This window comes from Ambystoma mexicanum, chromosome 1p (assembly GCF_040938575.1).
Source record: "Ambystoma mexicanum isolate Mex_15411 chromosome 1p, UKY_AmexF1_1, whole genome shotgun sequence".
In the NCBI taxonomy this organism is placed as follows: Eukaryota; Metazoa; Chordata; class Amphibia; order Caudata; family Ambystomatidae; genus Ambystoma; species Ambystoma mexicanum.
In genome coordinates, this window is record NC_090921.1 from 653,998,845 (window position 1) to 654,025,031 (window position 26,187).

Sequence of the window (26,187 nt, forward strand, 5' to 3'; positions counted from 1 at the left end):
TCACTATTAGTAAAACTACTCATCATCAACTCTCAGACCCTCACTATCCACCTCATATACAGACCCCCTGGTTCCCTAGCCTCATTCTAGGAAGACTTAATAACCATCCTCACCAACAACCAAAAAATACTACCCAAAGCCTACTTCTAGGCGATTTCAACCTAGGTTTTAAAGACCCTAAAGACTCCCAAGCCACACTTATTGCCAACACCCTATCCGAATTAGGATTTATCCAAAGAGTGACCCTTCCCACCCACATCAAAGGGAGGACCCTTGACTGGGTGGCAGACTATAATTGTGCTGCATCTATTACAGCTATCTCATCCCAGTATTGGTCTGACCACCATCTCCTCTCCTTCTCCTTGAAGATTTTCACCCCAGCCATCACTAATAACTCACTAGCCTCAGCTACTCCCACGAGAAATAAGAAAAACATTACTACGGAAAATCTTATTTCCCTCATCATCCCATCCCTTAATTCACTTCCTGAAACCTCCAACTCCCACACTCTTGTAGATGAATATAACAAAATCATGACACCGTCCTTGGATTCTATTGCCCCCATGAAACTTAGAAGGAGTAAGCCTCAAAGACACCTGAACACATGGTTCTCCGCCTACTTAAAATCTCTCAGACTTGAAAAATGTAAAAGTGAACAGGCATGGAGACTATCTCCATCGGAAGTAAATAAGATGATCCTCAATAAAATCTCCACCCTCTACAAAAAATAAATCATACTAGCCAAACAAGAGACCTATAACACAAGAATCTTGCAAGCCAACTCTAGTATTAAAGAACTATTCACCATCCTCAAAGAGCTGAAAACACCCATCCTAGTACCTGACACATGTGTGAAAGATAAACAATGGTGCACGAGCATCCAAAATGCCTTGTTCAATGAAGTGTCTGGCCTACAAACTAAAATCAATGACAAGAAAGAATCCTTATCCCGCACCACCCACGCAGCCAACACCCCCCTTCTTCCCCAATCTCCTACACCTAAACCCCCCCACCACTTCAGCAGTATCAACACTAGAGATTGAAAAAATTATCCTCACCCTCAAACCCTCAAACTGCCAAGGTGACCCCTGCCCCGCACAAATTATCAAAGACGCTGCCAGAGACCTCTGACCATTCATCACCAAACTCATCAATTCATCCTTCTCTTCAGGCACCATCCCCAGTAACCTGAAAGAGTCTTGGGTTCTCCCCCTTCTCAAAAAACCCTCCTTAGACCCGTCAATGCCCACGAACTACAGACCCATCCCTACCGTCCCCTTCCTGCTCAAAATTCTAGACAAGACAGCTTGTCTCCAATTACAGCAATACCCTGAAAAAAATCACCTCCTGGGAATCCGACACTCAGGTTTCAGACCACAACACGGGACTGAGACTGCCCTCATTGACCTGAAAGCCCAAATTGACACCATTAGAGACAACAGGAAGAAAGCCCTACTACTTCTACTTGACCTCTGAGGGGCATTTGACTTAGTGGACCATAACATGCTCTGTAACCACCTCGACTCAGCAGCCCATTTTTCCCAAGAGGCCATCGGCTGGATTCAATCATTCCTCAGCAACAGGTTCATGCGTGTCTTCTCCACCACAGCCTCGCTGATCCTATCCCTATCACATGTGGGGTCCCCCAGGGTTCATGCGTCTCCCCCACTCTGTACAATGTGTTTTCGAAGCCCCTTTTCAACGATCTCGACGGTCTGGGTATCACCTACACCAACTATGCTGATGATACCCAGATCCTCATCCCGTTGACGGGAGATGACGACAAGGATTTGGCCTTGGTGAGCAAAGTGTACCTCATCATCCAGGCATGGATGGCCGCTCACAGTCTATGCCTGAATGATGACAAGACAGATCTCATCATCTCGGGCACCGCCCTTAACCTAAACAAACTTGACCACAAATACTCTAGCTTTATTATAGATGGTAATTTGATTAATGTGGCCAAGGAAGTTAAAACCTTGGGATTCTACCTTGACGCCACCCTCTCCTTCCACAAACAGGTCAGCTCCATGGCATCCGCTACAGCTTACACCTGCAAACTAATCAGAGCAGCCAAACCTTTCCTCTCAACTCTCAGCTCCATTCCCCTAGCCAGAGCACTCATCCTATCCAAATTGGATTACTGTAATGCCCTTTACGTCAGGGCTAATGAATATATCACAAACAAAATCCAAATTCTGCAAAATAATGCTCTCAGAGCAGCTCTGAGCATCCCCAAAAAAGAACATATCACCAACAGCAGGAGAGTAAACAACTGGCTTACTACTACTGACAAAATCTTGCTAAAGGTAGCCTCACGCTCGCATAAATGCGTCAATAATGCAGCCCCCCGCTACCTTATAGACAGATTCATGAGATACACCCCCAAGAGATCAACTAGATCAGCGAATTCCAATCTCCTCACAGTGCCCAGATTCAAACGAACCAAATTAGAGAATAGCTTCCAGGTGAAGGCAGCCCAACACTGGAATTCCCAGCCTCCATCTCTAAGAACAGCCCACGCCTACCCTCACTTCAGGCGTAACTATATCCACTGGGTAAAGGAAAATGACTGGTAACCTCCGATCCTTGCCTCCTATGATCATTTTGTATATTGTTGTTAATGCGTCACGTACCTTCACCTATATTACCTCTGTATAAACTTGTACATTCTGTGCAGCATTGTAACCAAGCTGAGAATATCCTTGTTGCCCTTGCGCCCTGATACCCTCGGGTCTGGAGCGCACTACAAATAATAAAACAAACAAACAAACAAACTCTGAGAACATCCGGTGATTTCAATTTACCACCAATTAATGAAAGTCCTTGGGTTATAGTATCAAAACTTTATCAAAACCTTATCATGAGTCACACAGTGTTCCTTTCAGAAGAAGATGCTCATTCAATGCACCTTGAATCACAATGCTTCTGCATCAGCTTCTTGCTAGACCACTGTAAACGGTGACAAGTTGCTCCTTGTTGCAGGTACCACCAAAGGGCATATCAGTCCCGGGCGATCGCCCGACATCCGCATAATGTAAATCCATCCATTTAGGCGTATCTGAAAAATCCATCTGTCGGAATCTGGAAACTACGGCATTCACAGAATGGCAAAATATAGCTGTGTAGAAAACATAAAAATATATTTTAGTAGCCGTTCTTTATTAAAATGTATCCATTCACCCTGTAATTCTGCACTGGGTGAAACCTAATAATGAACACAAACCACAAACTATGGAAACAAAAAGCTGCAGACACCCAAAGTGTGAAAAAAAAAACACAATAGGTTATCATGCTATGTTCTTTCTAGCGAGGAGTGCCTGCTAACTTTTTTAAAAATGTAACAGAACTGGCAAAATCAAATTTCGACAAGCGAACCAAGTCCCCTTGAAAATGTTCTGCACCCGGCTCATCCAATAATACAACGTTTATAGCACACACTGATATGCCATGGGACGAAGTGATTTATATATCACTAGCCTGCATACAGGTTGTGCTTGCGGGTCGTCGATGAATAATCGTCACAATATGCTCCAACGAACAACCCATAACAATGTAAGCAAGCAATACCGGTCAAAAAATGAAACCTTTGCTTGTTTGTCTATAAACTTGTCTTTAAACTGAATAGTTCAACTTAGATAATATTTGGTATTTCCATTCTCTTGGCGTAATGCAGAGTGTCCGCTCAGAACAACTGTTTTCATAGAATGTAAATAAATGTTCGAATGTCCATTTTTAAAATAGTGAATCTTATAATTTTTGCGGGTTTTCAACACCTTCTCCCCTTCAAGCTATAGCGAATCCTCCTTTTCGTCCAAGGTCGAATAACAATTGAAGCTTCTTTAGAGCTTTTATGCCTGGTTGTTTTCATTTTTGTGATGGAAAGCCATCAATCTAAAACATACTGTACAAGATGCGTCGGTGGGAACTACCCACAAGCAACATCAAACAAAGTGACCTTCACTCCATGGGAGCGATGAGCCCGGCCGACCAACGTGGCATTCGAAATATGTTAAAAAAATAAACAAATTGTTTGCTGGCATCCACCAGTTAATCTGAAGGTCAGTAAAACAGATAATATAAGCCACTGAAAGTCTGGTGTAAGGTAAGATTCCATTTGTGTCTGTCTCAAACAGACCATGATAGCATATGATGATACAATATATTGCATTTATAATGTGCCAATGCACATGTGCTTCAAGGTGCGACGAGGCAATGCAGGGGGAACAGAGGGAAGACAGAGACAACGTTCTTACTAGTGTTGGGAAGTAGACGATACTTTCCCCCAATCTCCGTTGTTTGTCACTCTCGAAACATAACATATGTAATAACCAAGTAGGGAGGCATAGCCAACCCACTCACATCTAGTTACATCACACCCCATCGTAAATAACACATTGAAGGCCAGCATTAGGAAACCATTTTGAAATAGCCCGAATGACATAGCCCGAATGACATCTTTCTACTAGGCCCGAAAAACCATCTGACTGTAAAAATGCAGCTCTCTCATCCCCTGCGCCTCGCTCAGCCAGCCCACACCATCTCCTCCCCATTGGCACGTATGTACTGAACCTCCCGTGCACAAATAAACTCCCTCCGCCAGGCGTGAGCCCACCAGCTCAGACCCTGCAGTTCCTTTCATGCTGATATCCATCTGACCCTCCTGTGCCCTGATCAGTCAAGGACCCACATCACAGCCCTTATCCCATGTAGTAATACATTCTCCCAAAAAGCAACACACGTCTACCTATATCCTGAGGACCCAAGCAGTGCAGATGATTGTGCAGGTCCAGTTGAGGGGGAATGGGGAAAAGAGCGGAGCAAAAAGTTGACAAAGAGGATACATTTGAAAAGACAATTTAGGCCATCAACGCACTGCATGTGTGAATGTGGTTTGGGTCTAGCAGAGCGATTTACAGGCACCTAGCAGCCACGGGCATTTATGTTATTGTTCGAGGACCAGTAATATAAATGAAGGGAAGGAGAAAGATATAAATTAATGAATCATAAACCAGATTAAATCTGCATAATTAATCACTTCTTAATACTTTTTATAGCATTGAAATTCGAGTTTAATAGCATTCCATTGTTGGTGTAAAATGTACAAACATTGGGGAACATATCCCAAAAGTTATAGTGAGCACATTAAGAACACTGCTGCAAATCATTTATACCGGGAAGTCAACTGTTCAACAAGTTCAGCTTTAGGTGGACAGGGCTTGTTTGCAATGTTTTGTGGAATTTTATGTGTCCTAGGAACAAAATCAGGATCCATTCCATGAGTATGCATGGCCAACACAGTCAAAGTGAGATCTTTCACAAAATCGAATTCCATTTCCTGGTATATTGGCTTTGCCACTCATTTTTTGCTTTGTTTTACAAAGGCCAAGGTGTAACGAAACATCCCAAAGTTTGCGGCAGTTCTTGATTGCTCTCTACTGAAAGTGAGCAGTCCCCCAAAATGAAATTCAAACTCCCCAATGAGAGTCAATAATGGACACACCCCAGGAGGGAATGAGACCAAGACCAAGTGTAGGTGAAGTTAAAGGTAAAGTTTATCTAAAACCAAAATAGGGCAAGCAAAGAACTCTGCAAACTCTGAGAACGCTCTGCCCAACATTACTCTGACATTACTTTAAAAAGGGTTACAGCATCATGAATGACGAAATTGTATAATGTACAGAAATGACAGTTCATTGGAGGAGCCATGGATCCAGTATAGCTTCATAGGCACCGCCTCCGGATGAGTGGATAGTTGCTTGGCGGGAAGGCGGACATCACGTGCCTCAGCCGGGCTGGTCAGTGTGAGGTGAAGGTTATGTGGCTCCGGATAAGGTGATTGATACTAACTCTCTAATCTAAACATTACTTCAAAGTACGTAATAAAAGGCACCTAAAAAATAACCATTGACATCATGACAGTTGGGGGAGAACCATATATTTCACAGGTTATATATACATACATTTGTATTGTATCCCTGAAAGGGAAGACGCTATGGGGGTTATTTTGTGTCCGGGGGCGTGGGGGTGAACACTCTGTGCGGGCCCACTGGATGGTTGAGCGGATACATTTGTTGCAGTAAGGCACCAATGAGACATGGGCCTTTGGCCGGAGCACTATCATAAAGAGGAAAAAAGGTGGGGGCTGTGCGCTCATCGTGCGCGGCGCTGCTGGAGAGGGGAGAGAAGACCCTTTGACTCTTCAAGTTTGGCCTAGATCGATTAGTGGAGTTATAAGTAAACCATTGGAATGGGGTTTGAACATGTTTACTGTGACTTCATTCACAACAAGTAAAAAGGAGTTTCTGATTATATCGTGGGTTATATCTTCACATATACTATGGTCACTGTGTTACAAATTGCTCTATTTACATTGGCCCCATAGACTGCACCTTTTACATCACGCGCATAAGTCTCCTAGTATCTTGACACATTTTCAAATATGCACAATACTAAAAACAAATAATCTACACCATCGAACAAGAGCATGTGGGTTCTAAATATCATTTTCATTTCAATTATTTATAGATTGTTCTGTTTCATCTCATAGGGACAGCTTCATCACACGTTAACACAGAAGGGAATTTATTGTCTCAGATGGGATTATCATTTCGGGTGAAGCAGGGTGGCACACAGTCGTGGGGCACGCATCTGCTACATCAAAAGGGTGTGAGGTTGGGGGCTATACAGGTTATATATCTTATGGGCAGTGTCTGCAAATAATGGGGCAGGTTTGTGGAGATAATATTTCTTTTCCAGGCCCAGGCTCTGGCCCAGTCATTTGCAGGGCAGTGATGTAAGGAGGAAGGCGGGAGAAACAGTGTTTAGTTTGTAGCCATTCGTGCCCAGTCTTCCGTGAGAACAGGGCAGCTGCAGGGAAACCAGACAGGCGGAGGTGGGGGGAGTAGCTGGCTAACTGTGCGCAGCTCCAGGGGAGAGCTGCAGGCATGCAAGCTGGCTTTGCTATGAGGCCTGCTTGAGCAACAAAAATGGAGTCAGGGTTCATTACGGGTGCTGCACCCACGTGTCAACCCAATGCTGCTCGACACCTTTGGCCAGAGATGCATGACCAGCAGTGGGGCAAGTGCAGAGGTCAGTCGGGGATAGGGAATGGAGGGGAGTGGGGGTCCAAAATGACCTGTCCTCCCACACACTACCTAGGTTCCCATTATGCGCTAATATAGCTTGTAATGTTTGGGCTTGCATACCGTCTATCCTGAAATGCCACCCTTTGGGCCTGTACTTTAGGCACGTACTGTGGAACGCATCCAAATCTCCGGTGTGCCAGAATTCTGTGAGTCCCTTCAGGTCTCTTGAAAGAGTTTTGTCATACAGATCTTCTCAAGAGCTTTGTGTGGAGGTGAACATGGCACCAACCACTTCTTCTTGCGTTCCTGCTCCTCCGATAACGGTCCATGTGCACATTCGTCAACATGTTGGTTTTCTGTCCATGAGTGAACATTGGAACATTGGTGCCTCAATGAGCGCCATTTTTCAAGTAGAATTTCTACAGACCCATCACAAGTTTTGAAATTCCACCAAAGATGGTTGCTGAAAGACTGCGACTACTCTAAAATATTTTCCAAACCCTTTTTTTTACCATCAGCTGTGATTTTGGATTCACTGATTTGGCAACATGCCATACATCAAATTGATGACGAATGTTTGGAAACTGCTCTCACATGGCCTTGGCTATTGAAACACTCCTGTCAGTGGCTATGAGGTCTATTTGCATACCCCTCGATTGAAGATGTTTGAGGGATTTTATGAAACCTTGTTTCTCCATGGCCACTGAGGATTTACATTAAGACACCTGCACAATCTCCAAACTCACAATTTTTTTGTTTCCATTTCTTGAAAGTGGTATGCGCAGTACTTTGCTGAAAATCCGGGGCTGTCACACTGTCCGTCGCCAGCTAGCCAGAATCGTTTGCCAGTGAATGTGCTTTCAATTGACATATGTTCAATTTTCCAGGCTTGTCTAATAGCGGGGAATAAGAATTCCCTTTGATATTTGTAGTACTGGGTTTTAGCAACAAACTGAACTCTCACAAATTGACAGAAACTGGGTATCTTACTGAAAGTAGAGCCACTGAAAAGTAAAGCTGCTGAACATAGTAGATTTCCAGCTGGCACTTTGCCCAGCATCGATTGGGCGGACCATGAAAATGTATGATGGAGGCTGACACAGCTGGCTTGGATTTTCAGGTTAGTGCCTTGCAATACACGAGACACATGCACCAATGACTGCCAGCATATTTTCCCCCTCAATGTATGGACACATTTCAGCATCAGTATAATGTCTACCAGGCAGCTGTCGAAAACAATGGACCTCATTATGACATCGGCGGTAGCCGTGCCTGTAAAACAGGCAGGGCTACCGCTGGTGTCATTTTTTTCCGGCACCCGCTAATGGGCAATTACCAGGTCATTACTGCCCTGCTGGACCCAGTAATTGCCCATTCGCGGGCGCCGGAAATAAGATGCTCCCCATTCCCATTTGGCCCCGTAGGCCGAATGGGAATGGGGAGGTCAGATGCACCGGCACCGTTTATAACGGTGCCGGTGCATCAGACAAGTTGTGCTCGCGGGTGCCTTTCTGCCCGCCAAGTCCGACCTAGTGGGCAGAAAGGCACTTGCGAGCACAACTCGCAGTTTGCCAGTCCGGGAACTATGGTACCGGCAAGCTTACTGGTACCATAGTTCCCGGACTGCCAAAATTATAATGAGGCCCCATGTATTTATGCTCCTTTATTAGCCAATCATCCTGCATGAAATGAATGTGAATGTGGTTTGTGACTCAACTGTGGTGGACAGATCGCTCAAACTAGCCAAACTGAAGTCAAAATCTTTGGTAAGTTCATCGGTCAATTGCATTGAAGCTTCAGTCTCTGTTAGTTCAACATGTGTTATTTGCACACGAATTGGAGAAACTGTCAAATTCAAATGTTTATTGGGTGGACCTTTTTTTGTGGGTGTAGATTGTGTCAAGTGGTCTGCAAGGAATTCCAATGCATCTTCATTATATTCAGTTTCATCTTGACAAGTGTGCTTATTGACTGGACCACGCTGCGCCTCAAATAGTGGTTGCTCCATGGTGAAATCTGTTTGGCAAGTGACATCTTTGGTTTCATTTGTTGTCTTTTCCTTCTGTGCCTCTAGGAGATATGTTGTAAAAACATGTTCAATGTATAGCACACATACAGCAGATAGCACAATAAATTCAAAAACATGTCATGAAGAAAACACCAGCCCAAAACCCTTCTAGAAAATGAAATTGTTTGTTAGTTATCCTTGTTTTCTTGATTTTCTGTAAAACCTGTGGTCTTGTCTGTAACGACCGCATCAGCAAGCTGATCCACCACCTCTGATCATGTGCCTCCACTTCTAATTCCACACCTTGTGTACATTCCTTGAATAGAATATTCATACATTTTTTTTAAAAGTCAATAGAATTGCAAATTAAAATCTTTCATCGCACACAGCGCTTACACACATACCCTTGCAAACAGTGTACATCATTTAGACAAAATATACATTCCAAATTTCACATGAGTGATGGCAAGTGTACTTGATCAGATATCACTGTGCAAAACATACTGATTGTAATGTTGCCCTCAAACATTTTGCAATGTATTCTGCATTAGAGAGGAAGTGTAACGTTAGAACTGAAATTATAAAAGTTTGAAGCACTACAAGTTTATATGAATGTCACTGTCTAATGGTATCCTATGTAGGATTTACCTTCTTTCATTCAAAGGAGCTGTAAGTATGCATACCTCATACTCTGGACCAGCTGCAAAGGACAATGTAATTGCAGTCGAAGGACCAGCATCCCCCTGTAACACAGCACTTGTTTTGGTACGGATGAAAACCTGCGAAATGGAACAGAGACAATGGGATGCATACAATGGTACATATAAAGAGAAACCCATAAATGACACCTAGTGTAAACAACTGACAGCATACATAAACAATTTCATATTATTTGAAATTCCAAGCATAATACATTCTCGTAATTGAAAAGGGAAATAAAATTACTGATAGGCGCTTGAAGTTGTTGTTGACTCCGGAAAAGAAATGGATGCAGAATCTTGCTCCTTCATTTTCAGTGCATTGTCATGAAGTGGTAAAAGGGAAAATTAGATTGGCATTAGATATGTGGGAAGATCCAACTGTCGAGAATATGAACTTCTGCAAGTCTGTAGGGCTCACCATTGGTATACTGGATGTGTCAGTGTTTTCGTCACTTGCGAGGGTCTGTGCTTCCGTCAGTATGCTCTCCTAAATAAATGGACATGTCAAGCAATCAATTATGAAAACATTATCCTTCTTTTGAAGGGCACTATGGCATTATTTTCCATGGTCATAATCACTTCATTTCAGGCTCCATTAAACCAGGGACAGTTGTATAGTAAAATGTGGTATAGTTAAAATGTAATTCAATCTGGTAAATATGCAAACTTTAGTAAGACACATTTACACCGAAAGCACCAATCCATTCATGAAGTTACCTTTTTAGTACACCACCGCCTACAGCTAATTCATCATCCGGGAGTCACCTGAGGCAGCGTGTGCATCAAAAGAGTTGGAATTGCATTTGGAAGCAATTTACTCAACATTCTGGGTTGACGCTTTTTTGAGTATTCCGATTGGTCGTACATATCTGCGGTAAAGTGCAGGCTGCAGATGTGGAAACGATTGGCGCGCAAGTCTCCAAAGACAGCCTGGGCTCTACTTTCAATCTCGACCACCGCAAAACCACAATATCGAACCCATCTTCTTATTAAATCAATCTCCTTCAGGAATGTATGCAGGATTGTGCCCTGACTTTTGACATGGCTCCTAGAACAGCAACCCAAAACCATATAAGCAGGCATTCTTGAAAAAATCTACAAGATCTGCATTAAAAAAGTATAAATAATTAAAGGCACGAGATTGATGGAATTATATCACATCTTTCTATGTAATGTTTGTTTTGGTCAAAGAAGACAAACCTGTGTTGCGTAGTCGACCATAGACTGGGATAACTTTCTTACAAAATTGATTGATGTGACACAAATCGTAACGTGTTACTCGTCTGTTGAATGTACTTCCATGCATCAAAAGGAAACATGCTTATAGACATGGTCCGAGAAAGATGCGGTTCTATAACAATGGACACTGATGAAATGTGCTATATATCGAAATCAGAACACTTGAAACATTAGACAATGGTAAAGTCATTGAGATGAATGAACATTACCCTACTGGGTACATATAGATAGAAAATTTGAGATCACAAAGAGACGAATATAATGAAGTTAATAGGTGACCTGCCCTTACCTTGACTAACAAACAATTAGATTCACCAAGCAGGGGAGGTAGTAGCAGGAGAACAGGTAGCACGATCAAGAGTTGACTTCCAGTGCCCCGAGAACTTTTCCGGATAAATATCAAGGGGTTTATAAAGGATTTGGAAAGTGGGTGTGTTTCTGGCGGGTTCTGCTAGAGGAGAGCCTGGAGACAATGGGTCTGGGGAGGTCATGTGAACAATGGCCCCTCTTTGGAAGATACCCTTGAAGTGTACATGGTGTTTGGCGCCTTGGCTGTTCCCACCTTGCCAGCCCCCTTGGGAGCACATGGCCACAGGTGCGAACTGCCATTGATAGTGGAGGGGGGGGTGGATGGGCAAGAGGCATGCGGAAAAGGGCCAGAACACTGCTTAAGGGAGACACATATGTGGATTGCAGGGGCGCGGTCTGCTTCAGGGGAGCCTGGAGACACTGGGTCTGGGGAGGCCATGTGAACAATGGACCCTGTGTGGAAGATACCTTTGAATTGTACATGATGTTTGGCACCTCGGCCATTCCCACCCTGCCAGCCCCCTTGGGAGCGTGCGGCCACAGGTGCGAACTGCCATTGATAGTGGATAGAGGATGGATGGGCAAGAGGAGCGCGGAAAAGGGCCGGAACACTGCAGAAGGGAGACACATATGTGGATTGCAGGGGCGCGGTCTGCTTCAGGGGAGCCTGGAGACACTGGGTCTGGGGAGGCCATGAGAACAATGGCCCCTGTGCAGAAGATATCTTAGAAGTGTAAATGGTGTTTGGCATCTTGGCCGTTCCCACCCTGACAGCCCCCTTGGGAGCGCACGGCACAAGTGAAAACTGCCATTGATAGTGGAGGGAGGATGGATGGGCAAGAGGCGTGCGGAAAAGGGCCGGAACACTGCTGAAGGGAGACACACTTATGTGGATTGCAGGGGTGCTGTCTACTTAAGGAGTGCCTGGAGACACTGGGTCTGGGGAGGCCATGTGAACAATGGCCCCAGTGCAGACGATACCTTTGAAGTGTACATTGTGTCAGAGGAGGTGAGCCTAAAAGGGGACCAACCATTCTTTCATGTCCCTCATAGACAAGTGAGCGTGTCCTTGATTCACTAAAAAATTGAAACAACTATTCATAAAAGGTCTTTGTGTTTTATTTTGTTGATGTTGATGGCACAAATATACTACCAATTGTATACGTTGGGTTGTGGAACAGTGTGGGAAAATCCCCTGTACTGTCCGCTGTCACTGGGGAATGGGGCGCAAATGGCCCCAACAACACAGGCGGGTATAACTGGTTGAACGCGGAATCCAAGCCTCGGATAAAGCCACCATAGTTAGTGAACAGTAGGCCACCAGCTTGTACCACCTGTGGAAGAGAAACACACATACTGTATTTAAATGTAACCTGAGAAGTGTACAAACCTTACTTGAAAATGCACCCTGTATCCTATGGCATAGTTGCTTGTACAAATGTTACTTCATGGATCAATCAACTCGGGTTTTGAGTAGACACATAACAAAAGTGAACACCCATGCAATCCATAACGTGTGGGGCACAGAGAAATATTGTTTCTTAGTTGAACGTGAAAGACGCATAGGATGAACACTCTGATTTCCCCAAAGCACGATAAATGTACTCAGTTGGCAGACTACATTCATTAGTCAGTGATAGATCAAAGTTACAACAATATAGGAGACAAACATGAAATGTTAGTGGGCTCAGTGGTCAAAATGACATCACATCTAGAGGACACTTACTCGTTACTTTATTGCGAGGGAGAAATGTTGCGTGAAGTACGTGCATAAGCACCATCATAATCCTCAACACGGACCTTGCGAGGCAGGCTGCCTTGAAGTCATGCAGCTTGGTAACGCATAGCGGTGGTGGATCGTCCTCAGATATGTAGGCCAAGCATCCAGAGTTTTCTTGGCAGCAGCAGTTCTCCTCCTCGGTTGGCATGACCTTGCCCCAATTGCAGGTACACTAGGTGGAAATGTCTTCTATGCGATTAGGCTCTGGCTCAGGATCCATCGATTCCTCTTCCCAACTGTCGTCCATTGCCCCATCGTTTCTGCATCTTTCTCTATCAAGTAATTCCGCCTCAGAATACTCCGGCTTGTACTGGTAGGGCTGTATTGTTGCCATTATGCAGCAAAATTGATATCAATAGTAATGCTAGTATAAGTATCTGTTCGCAGGGGCTCCGTGCAATGAAGATAGCTGAAACGAGTCACAAGCTATCCAAAAAATATAGAGTGAAACGATTGAAAAAGCAACTCTGATGTTGTCTGATGAGAAACGGTCTGTTTATAGTCATTGAGGAAAGAGGCGTCCTGCCATTTCCATGGAGACTCATCATTAGTTGGTGCACAGAGAATGTTGACACGAGACGTGCATTTGCGTTGTGAAAAGGGCCGTGTGCATCTAGTGATGTCAGCTTCAGGGGTGGGTGATATGATTAAGTGCCACTGGGGCACTTGAATTTAGGGCGATCGATACACGGATACAATTAGCACAAGATGGCTGTGTCCCGCTCGTTGATTTTTCATGTGTAAAAGTGTGGAAAACTAAGGTAAGGTCCATAGGAAATGTTTTTACGATCGATCCCAGTTTTCTTAAAAGCACATGCCTGAACGCTCCGGACAATACAATTTTTGAGTGCACTATTCCTTTAATTGGACTATGATCTTCTTTCTACTTTATGAAAAATGTGGAATTATATCGTGGTCACTGTAGGAATAGCTGACATTCAAGCCATCTGTACAAGAAACAGACAGGTGTACCATGCTTGATAACATCCCGACAGGAAAGGCTTCAAAATTCCATGGAGTGGGATGGCAAAGTGTGGCACTGTAACAATGGAGGCCATATCAAAAGATAGAAAGCCATCTTTGAGTGTAAAAGGCAATAGCTGATTTGTCACTTTGAACAATTTGTACAACTGATACAGATATTGGGGGTCATTACGACCTTGGCGGTAAGGGGTTAACGGCGCCGGTAATAGTGCCGGAGCCGTCAACCCCTTACTGCCCCATTAAGAGTCTGCTCGCAGGACCCGCAAAGGGTGCCTGGTAAAACCAGGTGCCCTTAGCGGGTCCCGCTAGCAGACCAGGGAGCTAACAAAAGGCCTGTTATTGACAGGCCCATTGTTAGCTCCCTCCCCATTCCCATAAATTCCCATTGAGCCCTATGGGGGCTCTAATGGGAATGGGAATGTACTGGGTTCGGGTTCCTTGAATGAGGAATTACTGGTTCCTCCAAGGTTGGAATGGCCCGGTAATTCCTAATTCAAGGAACCCGGACCCGGTACCCGGTAAGGGGGTAACCATGCTGCAATTTGCGGCATGGTTACCTCCAAGGTCGTAATGATCCCCATTGTCTTTAACATGTTTATTTTGCATGGATTTGACATGACAGCACCTCCATTTCTTTTTACCCATCTATAACTGACTTTCCCAACAGACTCTTTCCCAAATAATCTGTTAAGCTTTGCTCTTCGAGAAAACTTACTGGTGGATGGAAACATGTTTCAAAAGCAATACACAAATTCAGAGAGTTTACTTACCGTCTTCCTCTTCAATGTCTTTTACTGAGGGCTGGTGCTTGCAACAACTCTTCCCCATGTCATTTGCGATGTCTTGCGAACACGTATTGGAGGAGCAAAGTTCAGGAGAGCTGTGTTGGACCAGGTGAATCCAGAACCATCTGTAAGGAAATGGAAGCCTAATGGGTGAGCTTCAATGTCGCTACTCTAGTGAAAAATGTATTACTTATACAGCATTTGCACCCTGGTGGGGGGAGCCAGCCAATCAGGTGGCTAGGAACATGTGCTGAAACCGGCGATCTTAGCCCACGTTCCATGCTGCCTGATGGCTGGTTACACCTGCCGCCATCTTCCCCCCACCTCTGCCCCTTTTTTCCCACACATTCCCACCCCCCCAATTACCCTATTTCTGCAGCGGTGCGTGCTACCGCAGCCGTTTTTCTTCTTAGCTCCCGCAGGCCACCATGCAAAGGAGAGAGAGGCTCTGAACGGAGCTCTGGCCTTCCCGAACTATGGCAGCTATATCTTGGAAAAATATTTTCCTTCGTTCAACAGGACGCACGCAGTGTCCCGTTCAACAAAGGAAAATACTGCTTTGGCAATCCTGGGTGCTAATAGCCTTATTCCCTATTCCAAGTGCTGCAATGGGGGGGGGAGTAATGGTCTGGTGTGCTCGTTATCCATCCTTGCATCGCTTGGCCCGATAACTTGGGCTGCCGGGTTGTTAACCCCCATTCCAGCCTTTTGAACAGGGGATTAACACCATATTAAGAGCCAATTTAATTTAGACTCAAATGGCTAAGAAGACTTTCAAAGGCACAAATGTTTATTTCAACAATGCACTAAGTGTAATACTTTAAGCAATTTTCACCAAAGAAAAGACTTTGTTGATAAACTGAAGGATGCCATGTCAAAATCACCCATTTAGGAATTGATGATGAGTTTAAATACCAGGGTAAAACATCTGCCAACTAAGGTCTGGGACACAGTGGACAGAGAGTGTAAATTACAGTAATTGTGTGACATTTACCTGACCGGCTATTACCAGCTGGTATGTCATTTTGGAGATATGTTTTAAAACCTGGGTAGTTACCTGCCTTTATGCAGCCAGCTAAACGTTACTTTCAGGATCAAGTGTGAGATCTCAATTATGTTCCCCTCACCCACCTTCAGAATGGGATCTCAACACCATACCTTTCCCACATGCCCATTTTTTACCATACATACTACACTGGCAACCAGTTACAGAAGTTGTATTTTGTTGCCACAGTGAGGAGATCCTCAGCTACAAGCAAGAGGGAAGATTACTCAAGGGTAGATTATCCTCAGTACTGGAGATCATAGTATGAGACTGCGGGGGGAAGGAACAGGATTAGAAAAATGGGCCTCATTCAGAGTTTAGCAGTAATTCGGTGGCAATTGCACAAAATGGCCACCACTTGGCCCTGTGGGTTTCCCACAGGATTACAAGTGTGATAGGGTGTTTTTTTTTTGGCTGTATTAATGTGAGCAGTAATTCTGCCAATTTTTGGTTTTAAAGTGTGGGAATTACCTCCGGCATTATGCTGGAGGTTAATCCTCCACTTCAGCGTTAAACATGGAGTAAGGGCCAATGGGCCTCATTCAGAGTTTGGCAGTAATTTGGTGGTACATCCGCTGAATTGCCACCAAACTAGATTACTGTTACCACCACTTGGTCCTGTGGACTTATCATAGGGTTACAAATGGTGGCAGGGCAGTGCAAGTTCCTGTTTATGGAGTCCATTGGACTCAATGGGGATTTTTGGTGGTTTTACCACCGTCTGAATTACTGCGTGGTAAATCTGGTATTTTGGAAGTGAAGTGGATCATTTACCATAACAAGCTGAAGGGAAATCTGCCACTTGTCCTCCAAGAATCTGCAAATTTACCGCTTGGTAATTTTGCCTTCAGTAAATCCACCAAAAACTATAATTTGGCCTTGTGGGAAAAATGGCAATAATTCCTATACCAAAAAAAGTGGCAGTGATGGAATTATCTATAAATACCATCCCCCGCATTTGAATAAAAAATATTCAATAAATACTAAATACACAAAGTTGCTCCACAAGACCCTCCTCTAGACAATTGTATGTGTCAATGTAACTGATTACGAGAATCAAGATGTATGTAATTTACGTGTATGATAACTAAGATGTCTGTAACTTTTGTCGTGATACAGCAGGGATTGAGCGTGTAATCAAATGCAATAAATAAATAAAATAAAATAAATAAATAAATTAGTTAATATTTCCATAGACATATCGTAGAACACATTTTCCGTTGAAAGCATTGTATATACAAAGTACATGCGTTGCCAGTATGATCCCTTTATTTCTTAAATGCCTGTCTGAGAAACAACAGTAAGACTAGGTGGTACACGGTGAATTGGCCGAGAGAAGGTAACATAATGCAGGGCGACACTGGATCCAATCAAATTGTCTTAAAACCAATAACATTGTTCGATTTCTGATTTGCAGCTATGCAGGACAAAACATGACAAACTGTAGCAGATCTTCAGTTGCTTCATTGCATAAAGGGCAGCTAGTGTCATTCAGCTGCTAGACAGTTAAAACAAGCTCTTGTGAGTAGCCATCTATAGTGTGTTTTATGGCTCCAAGTAAGATATTCCTGTATAGTATATACAGTACTAATAATTGCATGTTTATTGTTAACATTAATTGAAAGTTCTCTGAACTCACGTTTATCTTTTAGACGTGAAAGATAATCTTCTTTAAAACATATCTGCACTGACTTGTCCATCATGCATGACGAGGATAGGCTTTTTCTTACGTAAATCAGGCAAGAAATGTTAAAAGCACAATCTGTTATTAATAATTCTTTAATAATGTTCTGCGTAAGAGAGGCCTTGGAGTTCGACCAAATGCACAGCCAGGACAACACTGGACTGGTTCTGTGCGCCATTCATTCTCCAAGAAATGTACACCTTATTCGGTATGTACCACGTAATTTGGTGCAGGTCTCGGAAGACAAAAAAGATTCTTACAGAAGTGATTTCTATAAAACCCCATAGCGATGCACCGTATTTAGTGGCTGATTTTGTTTGTGTGCCATACACCCTAAGACTCATATTAAGGGGTTGCCCTTTGCACATAGACCTGAAGCATGCTACTCCTCCTACCATTTGATTCATTCTTATGGTCAGTTTCCTGATATGTAAACCTCTGGTTAATTCTAGGGAGAAGTGAAACACCACATATTCATTAACATTACATATTCAGATCAAACCCAAACTTTTTCTATAACTCGTCCGCTAACCATTTCCTGTGGGCAAATTATGGTGTGTCTCTGGCTACCAGTTAATTCAATCTACGGTTTCCAGATTACTCCCACTCTAGCTCATACTAAAGACAACAGGATAATTTATATTCCTGTAGATGCATTGGACCATGCACAATTTCAAAATTGAAAAAGTGAGCTCTCACACAAGCTGGATACCACTTTCACTTAAGTTGACTTTTCAGGTTGATGGGCAGCTCTCCTAGAAAGAAGAATGAGAGGAACGTGTGGGTACAGTGGCTTACCCAAACTGATATGTTTAGGGATGTGCCTTGATTTTTACTTGAGACATCAAGTTTAAAGCCGAATGGTATGAGCATTACATGGGACTAGCGCTGAGAAGTAGTGAGCGCCAGAGCTTATGGAACTGTGGAGGGGCCTTAATGATGTTAATGCATTTCTGTTTCACATGAGTTGAATGGTGGTCTACTGAAAGGAATTTACCAGAGGTTATTTACTGACACCTGTGTTTGCAGAGTAGTATGGAACAGAGAGTGAGGTGAAATACACAGATAGTGTGCTTATTGCTGTCATGTGGCAAATAGAGTGGGAGGGTGACAGTGGGGTTGAGATTGCTGTCATGAAGATGTCCCCTCTAACCCTGTGCTCCAAGTGAATGCTGCACCCCATCGCTCATAACGGCATTTCCTGAGCTTTTAGGATACACAACTTAGCTAAATACAAATTACATGTAGGCCTCATGATCTAGTTAACTATCTCTGAAGTATGAAAACTCCCCATCCCCTCAGCAGAAAACACTAGCTAGACTCTGGCAGAAGAGGCACAATCATTCCAAATTGCAACTTTTCAAAGTCAAAAAATGAATGCTGCACAGTGAATGGTCAAGGCAAGGGGGAGAGCATTTTTCCAGGCCTGAGTTGCGGAAGTGAGGTCATGAAACAGCAACAAAGGGAGATATCAGACCCTGAAGCTAAAGGACAAGACACTGCATATGATTGGTCAAAATACATCAGTTTAGCTGAGTTTCCAAGCCTGTATTCAAAAGAGATATAACAATTTGTGTTCGTAAGCAGCACATCAAAATGTATTATAATTAAGGTCACAAGTCAGTGGGAACAGAGCAATGTTCAGAGCAGAGCAGCGTGTAAAAACCTGCCTGATGAGACAGAATGAATCAGGTGTGACAATTCCCTCTGTAGGATAAATTGCACCATCAGAGCACCAATTGCTAAGAGAGAAGGCATGCAAAATGCTATTACCCATGAAGTAAGATGAATTAGTAATTAGTGATTCTCATACAACTTCTTGAATAACCCTCACGGTATGTATTAATAGTAATAAGGCCAATGTTGTGAAATTTCAAGTTATACAAGAAATGTACATATATATATATATATATATTTATATTCAGTGAAAAACCGCTGTTAAATGGACATTATGGTTAAGTTGCACTAATAAAAACCTATCAAATTCAGTGAAAGAAATGTGTTAAAGGGACGTTATGGTTAAGTTTCACAAGTAAAAACCTAGCATAATCCTCTAATTTGTATGCACTGTGGGTCTTTGTATGTATTGTTTGTACTAAGACACATATGTAGTAGGTCTTGACATATTACCTATGTATTCCATACTTACCACTACGGAAAACTGTGCAAGGATATCTTTTATGATTTCACAAAGCAAAATTCGCAGAATAAAAATATTCAATTTCTACAGTGTATGCTGCAACCACTTCTTATGTGTATTTATGAGTACCTTCCTCTATTCAGAAGAACATTATGATATAATGTTTTCTTTGCATTAATACATTCATTCATATTTTAAGTAGTTTTGTATAGATCTCACAATCCCCCGTAACATCTTGTATCAACATTATAAACACAACCCTTTGAAAGGACGTGATAATCGTCATGTCATCTTTGATGTTGTGGGTGTTAGTCTTAGCAGTGCACAGTGGTGGTGTGAGTTATGGTTACTTACCTTACCATAACTGGCAAATTTCTGGTGATTTTACATATAACCATAATAACCATTCAAGAATGCTTTTCCACTGATTGTGTTAGGTTTTTACTAGTGGAACTTAAGCATAATGTCCCTTTAACAAAGTTTTTTCACTGAATTTCATGGGATTTTACCAGGATACCGTTAATTTGTCTACATGTCCTTTACATCATACTGTCACACATCACGGTTGCCACAGGGTCCTCGGACTGTGCGACTGTCCGTGGACTGCGGGCAGCATTCACACTGCCCAAAAGCACAGTGGTTACTTTACATTGTTGTATAAGGCAACTGGCAAAGACATGTACTTTGAGCAACAAGAGATATATGTAGCACATAAAAAAAAATGTGTACAAATTCTGTACTTAAGAAACCAGAAGTACATTTTTATAGGTTGCACAACATAATGGAATGCACCAAGCACAAAGGTGAACTGTACATCTAACAGTATTACCTCAGTGCAACCTTGCGTACACAATCACAAGCAGTTCCAAGCTACTCAGAAGAAACCCTTACAGAAAGTAGTTAGTACACTATATTTCTTTCTGTACCATTACAGTTTGTTATATGTAAATGACTTGTAAGAAATAGCAGTATTGTTTTCTTTAAACAGAAATGGCAAGCACCCAGGAGTGGTTGGAAGAACATTTCCCCTATGAGGAAATGAGTGATGGAAACAACTCTAATGATACAGAATACAATATTTAAACCCGATAAAGTAGTTTGACATGTCACTAAAACATGGTTTTCTTTTTAACAGTACATAGTGCAATGAAGAAAGTGGCCCCGAATTACTATTAAATGACCAAGAAGATGCCCACAGACAGCCCCTAACTCCAAATGCAGAAAATGCACTACTAAACCTATCTGCAAAAATGGATGAATTAAACAATAATTTTGTACAGTTAATTACATTTGTTAAAGATCATGTTAAATAAAATATTCAATACCATTGCCTCACTTGTACCTGTGCCCATTTACCCTGTTGCAAACAATCATCCACATCAAATTCCTTAAATCATAGACGCTAAAATGAAACCTCAATCCCTTCCTCCCCTCATGAACAGTCTGTAGAAAACCCCAATTCCCCGTGTATGTTTCCCATTCTGCTACCCCATCCCTTTCCTAATTGATTGTATTTATTTGTCTTAATAAATATGTATGTGTGTACTGCTGGTGCGTGTGTTTTTTCTTTTTATAAAAGCCCCATTTGGAGTCTGCGTACTGCGCGACTGTCCAGGCTGTCCGTAACAAAAATGGAGGTGCCCCCGGACATCGCACCTGTCCCGAGGTGTCCGCAAGGTCGTGGCATACTTTTAAATGGTTCGGGGACACCAACCCTGTCCCGCGGACACCTTGACGCATGTGCATCTGATCTCAATGTGCCCTCGAACACCATGCCTGTCCGGAGCTGTCCGCTTACACGTGTGACACTTTCAATTAGTTTGGGGACCCTGCTCCTATCCTGCAGATACCTGGACGCATGCGCATTTGATCTGGATTTGCCACCGAAAATTGTGCCTTTGCGGAGTTGTCCGCTCGCACCTGTTGCACTTTTAATTAGTTTGGGGACTGCGCCCCTGTCCTGCGGACACTTGGACGCATGCACATCTGATCTCGCTGTGCCCCCGAACACCACGCCTGTCCGGAGCTCTCCGCTTACACGTGTGACACTTTCAATTAGTTTGGGGACCCTGCTCCTGTCCTGCAGACACCTGGACGCATGCGCATTTGATCTGGATTTCCCACCGAAAACTGTGCCTGTCTGAAACTGTCCGCTCGTACGTGTCACACTTTTAATTAGTTTGGGAGCCCCACTCCTGTCCTATGGACAATGGCACACATGCGCACACCGTCTACCGTGCAATAGATGTCTGCAGGACAGCCGTCCTATCCGCGGTCGTCCGGGGACGTCATCTTAAGACTGCACCTGGACTGCATGTCTGTAGTATCCTCAGACACTGTCCGTACCGCCAGACAGTTAAAAAGTGCATTTTTGGCCAATCCAGGCTGTTTTAAGCCGAAACTTCACCCTTACAGAGGTCCTAGACAATGTCCTGGTTGAGCTAGAAACTTTTTGTAACTTTTTTAGCCCTGCGTGTGTATTGAACTCTCTGCGGATAGTTGCGCAGTCCGCAGACAGCACCCCTGAAAGGGACACACCCACTGCTGCTCCTCATTGTGTTTCTGGCTGTCCAGGAGTGAGCACCTGCTTCTGATTATGATATTGCCTATCTCTGCTTTGTTTTGTACTTCTTGAGAATGGCTTCCATGGCTGCTACAGCTGCCTCACCACCACCACCACCACCACCATCTGGAGGGCCTGGAGAGGGCAACAGGTGTGTAGATACAGAGGTGGATCAAGAGGAGGAAGAGGAAGTGGAAATCCCTATCACCAGCTCCCAGCGTCAATCTTGGGTGTGGAGGATTTTTACCACTGTTGGGGGGTACCCAAGGTGCGTGCAGACAAGGTTAGATGCACTAAGTGCAAAGTTGTACTCAGTCATGGAAAACTGCGTCTGTATAGCTACGGGACCACCTTCATGCGGCCACACCTAAGGTTGAATACCAAGGGAGCAGTGCAAAAGGTTGTACCTTTCGAAGGGGTGGGTAGGTTGACATCCACTATCACATCCTCATCATCTGCTCCTGCCATCACAAGAGACACTCCTGTGGGACAGAGGATCCCTGCGGAAGACTTGCAGGCCATAGATGACACAGTCGACCCTTGACACACCGCTCTGTAGGGGGGAGCAGTTTCAAAGTGCTCTCGAGGCTGTGGTCCGCGAGCACGAGAAACACTGTCCCCTACCTAATTAAGGCCCACCCAACATCTTCCTCTCTCCACCTGCCCCTTCGTCCCTGTGGTTGGAGCCCCTTCCCTACCCTCCATTCCTGTCCCTACCCTTCCTTGTGTCTCCTGTGAAAAAAGGCAAAAAAATATAAAACACAACAAATAAAAAAAAAGGTCCTTTTAGAACCACCTTTCACAGTTCAAAAATAGAATTCAAAGACCGCGGACAGCACGGTAGTCAGTGGACATTGAAAAAAAAAAGTGAGTGGTGGTGTCATCAAAAGCATTCAACTTGTATGGGAAAGTGGTAGCTCTGAAAAGAGCCTTTTTTGTATTTTTTGTTTTGAAAAGTTTTTTCAAGTTTTAAAGTAAACTAGGCCTAGTAAACCTACTGCAAAATTCTTTCAGCATTTGCAAAAAGTGTTTCAAAGCATTTTAGATATTTTGCAAAAAAAGCTGATTTCCAGCATCAGTAAGATGTACTTCATCTCTGCAGAAAATGTTGGCAGTGCCAAATTTAATATTTTCATTATGGAAAAACGTCATTCCAACATCTCCCAAAAATGCACACACAGCCTTGTTGACACTGCGCCTCGCTTTCTCCATTTGCGGACAAAATGAACTGGAGTGCATACACATCTGTCTCTGGGCAATGCGAGAAAAGATTAGTCTGAGTTGGGAACATTTCCTTAATTTTACCAATTAAATTCTGGTTACATAATCTAAACTGTTCCCTCGACAATGAACATTGATAATGTCCAGTTGTTGGAGCGTAACCAAATTGCCACAAAATGGGAGAAAGTCCACCCACTTCATGCCGCAAATTGCATACCATTCCACATGAAAATCATGAAATCCAAGATTCCCATACACTTCACACTGCTCCGCATACATCTTCAACCAATGGATCCATGAGTCCCCCAAAATCCACACACTCTGCCTCCTGAAAGACACAGCCATAGCCATCTTCACTCCACTCAGCAAACAGACCTTCTGCCACACTCTCTCCTTGCCTACCACACCCAGGAAACCTGATTGGCCAATCCCCTGGAATGCAAAGTCACGTTTCCATGCCTAGCATCCTCAAAAGACCCGGATGTGGCACGTGCCGTACGCGGACTACCGCAGGGTCCGCGGACAGATCGTCCAGTTCAAAGGGGTGGGGAGGAAAATTAAACACAAGGGCCCTCATTACGACCCTGGCGGATTTTTTCCGCCATCGACGGACTTTCCGGCCATGGCGCAAAGTCCCTTTACGCCATGGCGGATGGCGGACTTACCGCCCCATTCCGAGGTCGGCGGGGCGGTAAGTCCCCATTGACCCATTTACCCTTCCCCATTCCCATTTCGGCCCCATAGGGCTCAATGGGAGTGGGGAAGGAGTTAATTACGCCACCGTAAAATACGGTGGCGTAATTAACACCAAGGTCCCAGAGCGCCATGGATTTTTCCGCCCGCAAAAAGCGGGCGGAAAAATGACCATGGCGCTCCAGGAACTCGTAGTTGGCGGTAAGGGGTCCGCGCAGCTAACGCTGGCGCAGACCCCTTAGCGCCAGGGTCGTAATGAGGCCCATGGTAAGGTATTTATTCTTTAGTGGTGGCTCTGAAAAGAGCTTTTTTATCTGTTTTTGGGGCTTTTTAGATTATTTAGCTCTACGTACTAAATGCAGTCTACATGATTTTACAAGAACTTTCTAAGTGCATTCTGAGGATTAGCAAGAAAGATTTCATTGCCACAATCCGTCAAAGTGATGCCATTACAAAAAGAATGACTTGCACCATCCTCCAGAACGTTGTCATTTGGGAATGATGACATCCCAACAGCGCAAAAAAATAAGATATGGCTTGGTTGACAAGACGCCTTCCTGCGTCTTGTTGAAGACCAAAGACATTGGGGCAGGACCACAGAGCCCGAAGTGGTGTATGGGAAAATATCACCTTTGCACATGGAAAGAGCTGCATTAGTGCCTTCAGCAATTTCTTCACTGCACTCTGCAAAGTTATTGCACTAACGTACCCCAAATACAGTCCCCCACAATGCACCACAAGGACATCTGGAGTGTTGAAAACATCCATATTTTTACAAAGTGCAAATAAACCTTTCAAACTTTGCCCAAGCACACCACACCAAAGAGCCTCCACTCCCTCCAATGCAAGGTTGGCAGAAATGCCACATATTTCTGTGTACCTCTGCAGATTAGTCATAAAACAATCTCCCACCATCCACACACCGAGCCTCTCCATCTTTGCAACCACAGCCATCTTCACTACACACAGCAATGCAAAAAACTATTACCATCTCTTCCTATGAAGCACAACCAGAACACCTGATTGGCTAATCCCCACAGTCCCCTTTCCATGCCAAGCATCCATAAAAGTCCCAGATGTGGCATGCCCTGTGTTAGTGCCCTCCTGTTTTACAGGTGTAAAATAAATAAGACAGACACTCCCTGGACAGGGAATAAGGCACAAAAGCGCAGACTGCGAGAGTTACAAGGAAAGTTTATGTAAATCTCTGAGAGCACTCTGACCACATACAAGTTATAACACATTTATATAATGTTTCTACAAGTTGACATATGATGCTACGTTGGACCAGGATTGGTCAGCTGTGGTGGTGGCTTAGGTGTGGGCATCATCTCTTCCTCCGAGTTGGTTGCTGGGTTGGTGGGAGGATTGACGTCAGACAGTGTGCTCCGGATGGGTGAAGGTCAGGTCGCTGTGAAACACGGTGGTCACTATCTAAGCTAAGAAAATACATTCTGAATAATGCATGCACTAAATAACAGTTGATCAAAAAGACTCTTATTAGTATCTCATGTCGTTATACAAATCACTCGAGGGTTTACACCATCTATACATTTGGGTTACACAGGTCAGAGGTTTAAAGGCCTTGACCACTATAATACTGTCATTAAACTATAGGGTTAGTCTCACAAGAATCTCAGGTATGTGGCACTTGTTAGTATTGGGCATGATATACTGCACAGGGGTCTGTTGGGTGGGCTTTATAGCGAGGTTGGGAGTCTGGCACATGAAAGGGATGCCTTGCAAGGACACAGGGTTATGACGGCAATAAGTTTCAACTGGCGAGGTTAAGAGGGCAAGGACACTTTTGTGGAGATGGACGAGCTATGTGCTTAGCTCATGTTGGTTCACATGCAGGACAGTGATCTCAGAGGAAAAGGGATGTGTTACATTCATTATTTGTTGCAAGCAGCTCCGGCCTCAGCGTGAGAATGGAGCTGCAGAGTT

At 43.8% G+C, this 26,187-nt stretch overlaps 1 protein-coding gene across 1 annotated transcript in view; it reads right to left on the reverse strand.

The window, feature by feature from the left end:
• Positions 1–26,187, reverse strand: part of LOC138551759 (transcriptional regulator ATRX homolog) — a 342,209-nt gene that overhangs the window by 211,207 nt on the left and 104,815 nt on the right. Inside the window, exon 2 of the mRNA XM_069642527.1 lies at positions 14,880–15,019. Within this exon, the coding sequence (XP_069498628.1) occupies positions 14,880–14,937 (58 nt within the window). The 5' untranslated portion in view covers positions 14,938–15,019. The remainder of the gene's footprint in view (positions 1–14,879; positions 15,020–26,187) is intronic.